The 14308-nt window shown below is 41.7% G+C and overlaps 1 protein-coding gene across 5 annotated transcripts in view; it reads left to right on the top strand.

Annotated features, from left to right (window-relative positions):
* Nucleotides 1-14308, top strand: part of LOC115169735 (cadherin-18) — a 90429-nt gene that overhangs the window by 71718 nt on the left and 4403 nt on the right. For all 5 annotated transcript variants that reach the window (XM_029725649.1, XM_029725651.1, XM_029725650.1 and 2 more), the window contains 5 exons: nt 1441-1608; nt 2101-2288; nt 2798-3051; nt 3782-3918; nt 10304-10425. In XM_029725649.1, the coding sequence (XP_029581509.1) occupies nt 1441-1608; nt 2101-2288; nt 2798-3051; nt 3782-3918; nt 10304-10425 (869 nt within the window). The remainder of the gene's footprint in view (nt 1-1440; nt 1609-2100; nt 2289-2797; nt 3052-3781; nt 3919-10303; nt 10426-14308) is intronic.

Genomic DNA, 14308 nt, shown 5'->3' with positions numbered 1-14308 from the left:
GTTGATGGTTTACCCAATAAATGACTGGGAGCTTGTCTATAAGTATGTACTTGTAGGCTAACCTTGGTCTTTTGAAGTGTGGATACATAGGGTAAAAACAGACTGATGTAACCACTACAGTATCAAATAAGTTACAAGGACTCTTCATACATTGGAGTGAAGCCATTTCACGCAGGTGCTCTAAAATGTTATGTCCTTCAACTGTATGTTCTGAGTAAACCTATCCTGCTCTTTGTCTGTTCATTGAATGTCACTGTACTCGTTGACAAGACATACTGCACTAATTATCTTGATAAACATATAAGGCACAGAACCAATATGTCCTGACTGGTTAATCCACACATTCATTGATTCAATGTGTGGGGGATGGGTTGACTCGTATTTTCAATTAAGGTTATCACATCTCAAAAAGCTTGGGAAATAACCTTCTTTGTGACGAGTCGTCTTACTGTAATCCATGGGATCCCAATAACTGACAAATGCCTGAGTGTTCCGGAATAACTAGTTAACCCCCACAGTGTGACACCGCCCGCAGTTAACTATTGCATGTCAGACCCTGTGTTCTTCCGTTTAGCGGTGGTTGTTCCAACCGATGTTCCACCGAGGACACCTTGCTTTCAGTACTGAGTGAGCTATGTCCTGGCTGTTTTCCCCTTGGCCTTCCTCTTGTACAGGTGCACAATGTACAGTATGGTCAATCTGTTCTCTTTTCCTTCTAGCCCTTGTTCAGTCTTCAGGGTAAGATTAGGGCAGATGGGATTCTCCATGGTAACGCTGTGAAGCGAGTAATGCAGCATAGCAGTGCCTCTGGCCAGAGCACGGTGTTTAGGTGCGGGTCTAGCTGAAGGGAGAGGAGGTGGGAGAGGAGGTGGGAGAGGAGGTAGGAGAGGAGGTAGGAGAGGAGGGGGTGGCAAGCTGATAGTTCAGAGAGGGGCAGGGCAAGCCAAGCTTGCTTACGTGTTAGCATATCAAATGGGGTAATGAGCCAGCACAGGGGTGAAGCATGGGGATGGAGACATTAGGGGGTTTTGGCGAACATTATTTTAAAGCTGGTTGTAATTATGGCTGAATTTAGAAACCCTTTATGAATGATTTATTAACGTGAAGTGATACTCAATTTGAAGAAATCAATGTTCCTTCTCCTGTATAACAAGTCAGACTGTATTTTCCTGCCTTCAAACTGAATTAAAGTGACCGGCCTCTTATCCATCCAAGATTGGAATGATGCTGTTGAGGGTGTCTCAGGGAGAGATGCAAAAAACTCATTTACAATTCATATATGCGTATTCATACACGTGTGAAATAGGACAAATATAATAAGCACCCACCAAATGATTATTGTTATTATCATCAAGACATACAGTGTCTACTCTAACAGACAATGTTTAATTATGGTTATTTGTGTGATATAATGAGCATTCTTGTCTTACCATTACCCAGGTGTCATCAGGACAGCCCTATCCAACATGGACAGAGAGGCCAGGGAACGCTACTCTGTGGTGGTCCAAGCCAAAGACATGGCCGGCTCGGTGGGTGGGTTGTCAGGCTCCACCACCATCAATGTCACACTGACAGACGTCAATGACAATCCTCCTAAATTCCCCCAGAGTATGTAGACAGACGTCTTACTGTTTCTTTTTCTACCTCACTGTTTGTCCTTACAGATTGATTCTCTGCTGTAATAAAACACAATATTTTTATAGCGCTATATCGAATGCTATATAGGAGTTTAAAACACAAAGATGCTTGTACTGTGAGTAATGTACGATATCAATAGAATCATAGAATCAGTGATTCTGTTGATGTGTAATGCTCAGCCAAATGTTATTTTTTAAAAACAACTTCTAAAATTGTAGCCTATAATAGATGTTTTGCTAATGTGGGAGTGGCTATAAGTGATACAAACATGATGTAGTGTGTAGATGATCGTTGAATTGCAAGCAGGCAGGAAATGGAATTAATTAACCCATTAATTCACATTTACAGCTAGCTGGTATGCATAAACAGTAGGCTAATTATTCCTCCATCTACTCATAAATGCTTTATCGTACATGCTAAGATAATAACGTCTTGCTTATTCATGTGCTCATCCCATTCCAGAAAACTACCAGCTGTACGTTCCAGAGTCTGCTCAGATTGGACAATCTGTGGGTAAAATCAAAGCCAATGATGAAGATTTGGGCGTTAATGCAGAGATGAGGTACAGCATAACCAACGCAGAGGGGAAGGCCATGTTCTCCATCACTACAGACACTGACCAGAGGGAAGGCATCATATCACTAAGACTGGTACAGTACAGTGCTGATGCTCACCTTCGTTCCATCACAACAACACCTATGCGTACGGTTCATGTAATAGTCCACTTTTAAAGATGGATATCAAATCATTTAAAAATAGATATACATTTGTCACATGCGCTGAATACAACGGGTGTAGACCTTACTGTGAAATGCTTACCAACAATGCAGTTTTAAGAAAATAGAAAATATTTGCTAAATTAACTAAAGTAAAAAATAAATAAAAAGTAACACAATAAAATAACAATAACGAGGCTATATACAGGGAGTTCTGGTACCGAGTCAATGTGCAGGGGTACAGGTTAGTTAAGGATATCCTGGGAAATCAGATAATATGGTAATTACATAATAATTGCCTAATAAATATGCCAGGAGGTTACCAAATGTTAAATACTATTAGTAAGTACCCATTGTTACCATGTACTTTCTGAAATACTAGCAGAAACAGGACAAAAAAGCACTACTTTGAAAAGAGGATTGCTTGCCGGTTTCCTCCGCAGCCTTTGAACTATGAGAAGAGGAAAGTCCACACGCTTCACATAGAAGGAGTGAACACACACCTGGACCCACGCTTCTCCCACCTGGGCACCTTCAAAGACACCACCACCCTCCGGATCATCATTGGAGACGTGGATGAGCCGCCTGTCTTTTCCATAGACTATTACATCATGGACGTGTACGAGAACTCCCCCGTGGGAACAGAGGTCGGCACAGTGATGGCTCAGGACCCTGACAGTACCAAAAGCCCTGTAAGGTAAATTACATGCATGTGGCTGACATTTAGTGGCCATTTAAAACACCATCACAAGAATCAAAGTGTAATGAACACGAGGGGAGACAGAGAGCTGGTTTCAAGAGAAGGGCTCAGCAGGTGTTAATTGCAAAGGACTACAGGAGGAGGCAGGTAGCTGGGTCCAGGGGCAGGCAGAAAGTCTTACACAGTGGGTCCAAAAGGTCAACAGTACAGGCAGGGAAAAGGCTAGTAACGTAGTCTGGGAGATCAGACAATATGAAGATAACAGGAAATCCAATAGGGAATAGGCGTCGTTAGTGAGGCAGGCAAAAACTATCATTCACGGGAGGAGTAAATCACGGGAAAACCAGGGCTCCGAAAGACGTGTCACAAAACAAACAATACCTCACAGTGATGGGGTGCAAAGAACTGAACTAAACAGTGTGTGATAATGACATCCAGTTGTGTGAACAGGTAATTAGAATTCAGGTGATTGGGATCTGGAGATTGAGCTGCGTTCAGGGGATCTAGGTGTTTGAGAGTGTGAGCTGGAAAGTGAGCTGCGTTCAGGGGATCTAGGTGTTTGAGGGTGTGAGTTGGAAGCAGACGGTACACAAAGCTTCTACCTATGCATGTTGAAAGTCAGATATGTTTCGAATGAGAGATTCAACAGCATCATTTGATTTTCAATTAAATTAAATTCAAATAACTTAATTAATTCTATTTTAATTGTTCCCTCTGCTACATGTAGGTATTTTATAGACCACAATGAAGAGGAGCAGGTGTATTTCACCATTGGTTTAAATAACGGGGTGATCAAAACCACCCGGAGTCTGGACAGAGAGGATGTGGCCTGGCACAACATCACTGTGATGGCATCAGAGGTTGGTAAGTACCATAATACACAGAGGATCTTCCCTTATTTCGCTTTCAAATAATGGCTTTCAAAATGGAGGATAAAATATGCTCATGACCCTGCATGAATGCATTAACGATGTCACTTTAATAATATGTATCAGTATTAAACACATGGCTCACTAAAATGAACAGCCAGCAGTGGCTTCTGGGATTGATGCAGGGGCTGCATGTAACATCATAGTGTGATGCTGAAGGTGGTCGGGTCAATCAATTTTTCTTTTCCGTCTCTTTTTCCACTGATGCTTATCTAAGCAATTACCCTTTCCTTTACCCTTTTCCGCACAATACTGTTCAGCTAATGGACTGAACTAGCCATTGATAAATGTCAGCTGACACTGTGCTGATGATGTTAAGTCACCATAATTAATGGGAAAACCAGTCCGCACCTTTCTGGAGACTGGTGTATGTTAATGAGGGATTCATGACTTACATAAACACTATACATATAGTGCATAGTGTACAGTGCCCATTGACTTATTTCACATTTTGTTGTGTTACAGCCTGAATTCAAACTGCATTAAATAGATTTTCTCTCACCCATCTATACACAATACCTCATAATGACAAAGTGAAAACATGGTTATAGAAATCTTTGCAAATGTATTAAAAATGAAGTACAGAAATATCAAATGTACGTAAGTATTCACACCCCTGAGTCAATACATGTTAGAATGACCTGTGGCAGCGATTACGGCTGATTGTACAATATTTGCACATTATTCTTTAAAAAATGATTCAATCTCTGTCACGTTGGTTGTTGATCATTGCTAGACAGCCATTTTCAAGTCTTGCCATAGATTTTCAAGCCAATATAAGTCAAAACCTTGTGTTTTAGGTTATATTACTCCTGGTGGCGGGCCGGGCGCATGCACACTGACTCGTGTCGCCAGTTGTATGGCGTTTCCTCCGTCACACTGGTGTGGCTGGCTTCCGGGTTAAGCGAGCAGTGTGTCAAGAAGCGGTGTGGCTTGGCAGGGTCATGTTTCGGAGGATGCAAGGCTCTTCGCCTCTCCCGAGTCCATACAGGAGCAGCGATGGGACAACTACCAATTGGATATCACGAAATTGGGGAGAAAAAGGGGGGAAAAGTACACAAAAATATATTTTTTTAAATTCTACAGCTGCACCATCGAGAGCATCTTGACTAGTTGCATCACCACCTGGTATGGCAAGTGCTCAGCATCCGACCGTAAGGTGCTATAGTGGGTAGTGCATATGGCCCAGTACGTAACAAAATTGTCAAAGACTCCAGTCACCCAAGTCATAGACTGTTTTCTCTGCTACCGCATGGCAAGTGGTACCGGAGCACCAAGTCTAGGTCCAAAAGGCTCCTTAAAACCTCTTTGTGCTAGACGTGCCGCTAGCGACCCACCTCGACCACATCCGGTGAAATTGCAGAGCGCAAAATTCAAAATACAAAACTCGTAATATTAAACATTCATAAAAATACAAGTGTCATACATCATTTAAAAGCTTAACTTCTTGTTAATCCAGCCACTTTGTCTGATTTCAAAAAGGCTTTACGGCAAAAGCATACCATGCGATTATCTGCGGACAGCGCCCCGCATACAAAAGCATTAAAAACATTTTCCAAACCAGCAGGCGTCACAAAAGTCAGAAATAGCGATAAAATAAATCACTTACCTTTGAAGATCTTCCTCTGTTTGCAATCCCAAGGGTCCCAGCTACATAACAAATGGTTGTTTTGTTCGATAAAGTCCTTCTTTATATTCCAAAAAAAGTCAGTTTAGTTGACGCGTTTGATTCAGTAATCCACCTGTTCCACTCGTTCAAAATGCATACAAAGGAATCCCAAAAGTTACCAATAAACTTCGTCCAAACAGGTCAAACAATGTTTCTAATCAATCCTCAGGTACCCTAATATGTAAATAAATGATACAATTTAAGACGGAGAACAGTGTGTTCAATACCGGAGATAAATAACGAAGTGCGCTCCCTCATCCACACACACCACAAGACTAAAGTCAAAATGAGAGCCACCTTGAAAAACTACAAATTCTAGCTCATTTTTCAAAAAACAAGCCTGAAACCCTTTCTAAAGACTGTTGACATCTAGTGGAAGCCATAGGAACTGAAATCTGGGAGGATTTCCTTTGATTTTCCCATAGACAGGCATTTTAATGGGTGGTCACCTCAACAACAAAAAAATCTGTATGGACTCTCCTCGGGTTTTTGCCTGCCATATCAGTTCTGTTATACTCACAGACATTATTTTAACAGTTTTAGAAACGTCAGAGTGTTTTCTATCCAATACTATGCATATCCTAGCTTCTGGGCCTAAGTAACAGGCAGTTTACTTTAGGCATGTCAGTCAACTGAACTTCCAAATACTGCCCCCTATCCCTAACAGCTTCTACCCCCAAGCCATAAGAATGCTGAATAATGAATCAAATGGCCACCCGGACTATTTGCATTGAACCCCCCCCCCCCCTTTGTTTTTACACTGCTGCTACTCGCTGTTTATTATCAATGCGTAGTCACTTTACCCCTATCTACACGTACAAATTACCTCGACTAACCTGTACCCTCGCACAGTACCGGTACCCCCTGTATATAGCCTCGTTATTGTTATTTTATTGTGTTCCTTTATTTATTTATTTTATTTTTCCTTTGTTAATTTAGTACATATTTTATTAACTCTATTTTCTTAAAACTGCATTGTTGGTTAAGGGCTTGTAAGGAAGCATTTCACTGTGAGGTCAGCATCTGTATTTGGCACATGTGACAAATAACATTGATCCTCAAGGAACCCTTAAGTCTGTGTGGTAGTGGATCAGATGTGTATATGTAATCCACAAGTGACAATATGTGAAGTGGCAGCTTGCAGTTCTTATCCAATGATGAAAGGGAGTATAGTATAGTTAAGTGACCAGGTCACCTTTCAAGTGTCGCCCGGTAACATGGCGAACCTCAGGACACAGACAAACACGAGATATACCAATGGATGGAGGCTCAGTGGAAATGGAACCTTAATTGATTGAGAGATACTCTGACAAAAGAAGGACGAACATCACATGCGCTAAAGTGCCTGGACAGAAATATACAGTTGAAGTCGGAAGTTTACATACACTTAGGTTGGAGTCATTAAAACTCGTTTTTCAACCACTCCACACATTTCTTGTTAACAAACTATAGTTTTGGCAAGTCGGTTAGGACATCTACTTTGTGCATGACACAAGTCATTTTTCCAACAATTATTTACAGACAGATTATTTCACTTATAGTTCACTGTATCACAATTCTAGTGGGTCAGAAGTTTACATACGCTAAGTTGACTGTGCCTTTTAAACAGCTTGGAAAATTCCAGAAAATGATGTCATGGCTTTAGAAGCTTCTGATAGGCTAATTGACACATTTTGAGTCAATTGGAGGTGTACCTGTGGATGAATTTCAAGGCCTACCTTCAAACTCAGTGCCTCTTTGCTTGACATCATGGGAAAATCAAAAGAAATCAGCCAAGACCTCAGAAAAAGTCTGGTTCATCCTTTGGAGCAATTTCCAAACGTCTGAAGGTACCACATTCATCTGTACAATGAATAGTACGCAAGTATAAACACCATGGGACCACGCAGCTGTCATACCGCTCAGGAAGGAGACGCGTTCCGTCTCCTAGAGATGAACGTACTTTGGTGTGAAAAGTGCAAATCAATCCCAGAACAACAGCAAAGGACCTTGTGAAGATGCTGGAGGAAACAGGTACAAAAGTATCTATATTCACAGTAAAACGAGTCCTATACTGACATAACCTGAAAGGCTGCTCAGCAAGGAAGAAGCCACTGCTCCAAAACCGCCATTAAAAAGCCAGACTACGGTTTGCAATTGCAAGTAGCTTGTGGACAAGAATTGTACTTTTTGGAGAAATGTCCTGTGGTCTGATGAAACAAAAATAGAACTGTTTGGCCATAATGACCATCGTTATGTTTGGAGGAAAAATGGGGGAGGCTTGCAAGTCGAATAACACCATCCCAACCGTGAAGCACGGGGGTGGCAGCATCATGTTGTGGGGGTGCTTTGCTGCAGGAGGGACTGGTGCACTTCACAAAATAGATGGCATCATGAGGACGGAAAATGATGTGGATATATTGATATCGCAAGACATCAGTCAGGAAGTTAAAGCTTGCTCACAAATGGGTCTTCCAAATGGACAATGACCCCAAGCATATTTCCAAAATTGTGGCAAAATGGCTTAAGTACAACAAAGTCAAGGTATTGGAGTGGCCATCACAAAGCTCTGACCTCAATCCTATAGAAAATGTGTGGGCAGAACTGAAAAAGCGTGTGAGAGCAAGGAGGCCTACAAACCTGACTCAGTTACACCAGCTCTGTCAGGAGGAATGGGCCAAAATTCACCCAACGTATTCTGGGACGCTTGTGGAAGGCTACCTGAAACGTTTGACCCAAGTCAAACAATTTCAAAGGCAATGCTACCAATTTCTAATTGAGCGTATGTAAACTTCTGACCAACTGGGAATGTGATGAAAGAAATAAAAGCTGAAATAAATCATTCTCTCTACTATTAATCTGACATTTCACATTCTTAAAATAAAGTGGTGATCCTAACTGACCTAAGACAGGGAATTTGTACTAGGACTAAATGTCAGGAATTGTGAAAAACTGAGTTTAAATGTATTTGGCTAAGGCATATGTAAACTTACGACTTCAATTGTATATACAGTCCATTCACAAAGTTTTCAGACCTCTTCACCTTTTCCACATTTTGTTGCGTTACAGCCTTATTCTGAAATTGATTAAATATTATTTTTTTCTCATCAATCTACACACACTACCCCATAATGACAAAGCGAAAACAGGTTTTTAGAAATGTTTGCAAATGTACAAAAATACACAACTGAAATACATTACTTATATCAGTATTCAGACCCTTTGCTACGAGAATCGAAATTGAGATCAGTTACATCCTGTTTCCATTGATCATCCTTGAGATGTTTCTACAACTAGATTGGAGTCCACCATTGGTAAATTCAATTGATTGGACATGATTTGGAAAGGCATACACCTGTCTATATAAGGTCCCACAGATGACAGTGCATGAGGTCAAAGGAATTGTCCGTAGCGCTCCGAGACAGGATTGTGTATAGGCACAGATCTGGGGAAGGGTACCAAAACATGTCTGCATTATTGAAGGTCCCAAAGAACACAGTGGTCTCCATCATTCTTAAATGGAAGAAGTTTGGAACCACCAAGACTCTTCCTAGTGCTGGCCACCCGGCCAAAATTGAGCAATCAGGGGAGAAGGGCCTTGGTCAGGGAAGTGACCCGTTGGTCACTCTGACAAAGCACCAGGTTTATTCTGTGGAGATGGGAGAACCTTCTAGAAGGACAACTGTCACTGCAGCATTCCACCAGTCAGGCCTTTATGGTAGAGTGGCCAGACGGAAGCTACTCCTCAGGAAAAGGAAAATGACAGCTTGCTTGGAATTTGCACCTGAAAGACTCTCAGACCATGAGAAACATTCTCTGGTCTGATGAAACCAAGATTGAAGTATTTGGCTTGAATGCCAAGTGTCACGTCTGGAGGAAACCAGGCTCCGCTCATCACCTGGCCAATACCATTCCTACGGTGAAGCATGGTGGTGGCAGAATCATGCTGTGGGGATGTTTTTTTAGCGGCAGGGCCTGTGAGACTAGTCAGGATCGAGGGAAAGATGAACGGAGCAAAGTACAGAGAGATCCTTGATGAAAACCTGCTCCAGAGCGCTCAGGATCTCAGACTGGGGCGAAGTTTCACCTTCCAACAGGACAACGACCCTAAACACATAGACAAGACAAAGCAGGAGTGGCTTCGGGACAAGTCTCAATGTCCCTCAGTGGCCCAGCCAAAGCCTGGACTTGAACCCGATCAAACATCTCTGGAGAGACCTGAAAATAGCTGTGCAGCGACGCTCCCCATCCAACCTGACAGAGCTTGAGAGGATCTGTAGAGAAGAATGTGAAAAACTTCCCAAATACAGGTGTGCCCAGTTTGTAGCGTCATACCCAAGAATACTCGAGGCTGTATTCACTGCCAAAGATGCTTCAACAATGTACTGAGTAAATGGTCTGAATACTTATGTAAACGGAATATACGTTTTTTATTTTGAATACATTTGCAAAAAAATTTTTTTTTGTTGCTTTGTCAGTATGAGGTATTGTGTGTAGATTGATGAGGGAAAACAACTATTTAATCCATTTTAGAATAAGGCTGTAACGTAACTTGTGATGTGCTTTTTAGATTTGTTTTACATAGGGGGTTATTAGATGTTTTTATACATACAGTAGCTATGCAATATAAAAGTGTTCTATTTAATTCAGTTTTTTTAAATGTTATTTTCAGACAATCCGAGTCTCGTCAGCCATATTCCTATAACAATCCAGGTGTTGGATGTAAATGACAACGCTCCCTACATAGCAAGAGATGATGAGATCATTGTGTGTGAAACCTCCAGGGCAGGACAGGTGAGTATCTTTCATTAAACACACCTCCCTCCATCTTTTCAGCTCTTTTCCACTTTACTCCCCCTCTCTCTCCCACCTTCTCTCCCGTGAGATCATATTCTCCCTTCTTCAACTGTTGTCTTTTAAAACCTCTTATCACGAACTCACATGCATGCAGTCACACACATTCTCCCACAGACATGCACGCACAGACACACACACAGTACACACACATACCCTCTCGGCCTTTGTTGTGTGTTTGACACCATCAGGAATGGATTTATCTGTGGTGCTGCAGACTTTTGCAGCCTCTTGAACCCATAAATTATTCAGCATGTACCAATTTCTCCACAAACAGAGAGGAGCTGCATTAAGCGCAACAGAGCCAGATTGCAGAAAATGTTTATCATCTCTCATTCAAATTTGGTCCGTGTCCAGCAAACCACGACTACTCAGATTCACATCGCAATAGCATTCTCTCTTCATATTTTTCCCCTTGAATGAAGATTACTAAACAGGCTGCAGCATATAATCAGTTAGCTGGCTGAAGGCGACAGATGATGCATGCTAAGATGTCGAGGCTCTTTTTCCGAAACTGCAACAAATTACATTAAATTAAAGTAACTTTCAGGAAATGTGTCTTGATGTATGGTAAATTATGCTGTTATGTTCATCGAAAGGAAGTAAATTATAATTTAGTTGAGAACTAATTGTACTTTTTTTAGGGATACACACAATCGTTGCCTCGACAGCTAATTCTGTATTTCCAAAGCTTAGTGTATTATTGTATCCTACCAAAAGTTCAGGAATGCTTCTTATAGACTGACAATGCTATAGCACAGTGGAGTGTAGGTACAGTAGCCAGGTGGTTAACCACCAGGCAGTGGTGTAAAAATACTTTAAAGTACTACTTAAGTAGTTTTTTGGGGGTATCTGTACTTTACTTTACAATTTATATTTTTGACAAGTTTTACTTTTACTTCACTACATTCCTAAAAAAATAATGTACTTTTTACTCCATACATTTTCCCTGACACCCGTAAGTACTCGTTACATGTTGAATGCTTAAGAGGACAGGAAAATGATCAATTTCACACACATGTCAAGAGATCCCTGGTCATCCGTACTGCCTCTGATCTGGCGTATTCACCAAAAACAAATGCTTAATTTGTAAATGATGTCTGAGTGTTGGAATGTGCCCCTGACTATCCGTAAAATAAAAAAGGAATTTGAAATGATTTATACTTTTGATACTTATGTATATTTTTGAAATGACATTTACTTTTGATACTTGAAAAGTACTTTTAGACATTTTTTACTCAAGTATGGCAGTTGGGTACTTTTTCCACCACTGCCACCTGGGCCGCGCAGAGACCATTCAGAGGGCAGGTGCTTGAAATGAAAAAAAGGCTGCAATTCATAACATACTTTTGTGTATATATAGTGTATGTGGACACCCCTTCAAATTAGTAGATTCGGCTATTTCAGCCACACCCGATGCTGGCAGGTGTATAAAATCAAGCACACAGCCATGCCATCTCCATAGACAAACATTAGCAGTATAATGGACTTAATGAAGAACTCAATGACTTTCAACGTGGCACCGTCATAGGATTCCACCATTCAACAAGTCAGTCAAATTTCGGCCCTGCTAGAGCTGCCTCGGGTCAACTGTAAGTTGTCACAACTTCCACCGAAGTCGGTCCCTCTCCTAGTTCGGGCGGCGTTCGGTGGTCGACGTCACCGGCCTTCTAGCCATCGCCGATCCACTTTTCATTTTCCATTTGTTTTGTCTTTGTCTTACACACCTGGTTTCAATTTCCCAATTACTTGTTCATTATTTAACCCTCTGTTCCCCCATGTTTGTTTGTGAGTAATTGTTTATTTGTGATACGGTCCGTTATTGTGGGCTCGATTTATTGTGTTTTGTTTTGTGAATTCTGAGTAAAACTACGTTTATTACTCATCTCTGCTGTCCTACGCCTGACTCCTCTACACCAGCTACACACAGGCATTATCGCAGTAAGTGCTGTAATTGTGAAGTCGAAACTTCTAGAAGCAACAACGGCGAAGTGGTAGTTCACACAAGCTCACAGAACGGGACCGCCGAGTGCTGAAATGCGTAAAAAAAAAAAGTCCTTGATTGCAACACTCACTACCAAATTCCAAACTGCCTCTGGAAGCAATTTCAGCACAATAACTGTTCGTCGGGAGTTTCATTAAATTAGTTTCCATAGACGAGCAGCCGCACACAAGCCTAAGATCACGATGCGCAATGCCAAGCGTCTTTCTTGAGTGGTGTAAAGCTCACTGCCATTGGACTCTGGAGCTGTGGCCTGCACAGAGCACTGACCTCAACCACATCGAACACCTTTGGGATGAATTAGAATGGCGACTGTGAGCCAGGCCTAATCACCCAAATTTAGTGCCTGACCTCACTAATGCTCTTGTGGGTGAATGGAAGCAAGTCCCTGCAGCGATATTCCAACACCTAGTGGAAAGCCTTCCCAGAAGATTGGAGGCTGTTATAGCAGCAAAAGGGGGACCAACTCCATATTAATGCCCATGATTTTGTAATGAGATGTTCGACGAGCAGGTGTCCACATATACATATATACCACCACCTAAAAGGGCACTTGGCGAGTGGGAGGGCAAAGGGGCATGTGCTCGGCACAGGTAGACTCCTATCTGTGCATGTACCTGGTAACCACTATAATTGGTGAATTGTCCATATGAGAGTTTTTCACTCAGGTCACCTGCTGGCGGAAGCCAGTTTTTTTTAATGAACTGACAATACATCAGGGACAATGCTGTTTGAGACAGGTCATATGCCCTAGCTCAGATCTATACTCCTGCCTGGAAAAAGGCTGCATGTGGAACAATGGCATGTCCTAATGGAATGGCTAACAGAAAGGGAGGGAGGGAAAAGACGTGTTCCAGTCAGATTGTCTTTACTATAATACGAAAGTATATTGTGCGTTGACTTACTTAACTTATTCCTACTATATTTAGCTGCTTGTGGAGCACTACATAATGTACTATGTGTATATATATAATATATACAGTACCAGTCAAAAGTTTGGAGACACCTACTCATTCAAGGTTGTTTCTTTATTTTTACTATTTTCTACATTGTAGAATAATAGTGAAGACTTCAAACTATGAAATAACACATATGGAATCATGCAGTAACCAAAAGTGTTAAACAAATCAAAATATATTTTCTATTTGAGATTCTACAAAGTAGCTACCCTTTGCACAGCTTTGCGCACTCTTGGCATTCTCTCAACCAGCTTCACCTGGAATGCTTTTCAAACAGTCTTGAAGGAGTTCCCACATATGCTGAGCACTTGTTGTCTGTTTTTCCTTCACTCTGCGGTCAAACTCATCCCAAACCATCTCAATTGGGTTGAGGTCGGGTGATTGTGGAGGCCAGGTCATGTGATGCAGCACTCTATCACTCTCCTTCTTGGTCAAATAGCCTTTACACAGCCTGGAGGTGTGTTGGGTCATTGTCCTGTTGAAAAACAAATGATAATCCCGCTAAGCACAAACCAGATGGGATGGCGTATCGCTGCAGAATGCTGATGCAACCATGCTGGTTAAGTGTGCCTTGAATTCTAAATAAATCACAGTGTCACCAGCAAAGCACCCCCACACAATTACACCTCCTCCTCCATGCTTCACGGTGGGAACCACACATGCAGAGATCATCCGTTCACCTTTTCTGCATCTCACAAAAATCTCCCATTTGGACTCATCAGTCCAAAGGACAGATTTCCACTGGTCTAATGTCCATTGCTCGTGTTTCTTGACCCAAGCAAGTCTCTTCTTATTTGTGTCCTTTAGTAGTGGTTTCTTTGCAGTAATTCGACCACGAAGGCCTGATTCACGCAGTCTCCTC

The sequence above is a fragment of the Salmo trutta genome, chromosome 31, assembly GCF_901001165.1.
Source record: "Salmo trutta chromosome 31, fSalTru1.1, whole genome shotgun sequence".
NCBI lineage: Eukaryota > Metazoa > Chordata > Actinopteri > Salmoniformes > Salmonidae > Salmo > Salmo trutta.
This window is presented reverse-complemented; position numbering and strand designations above follow the sequence as displayed.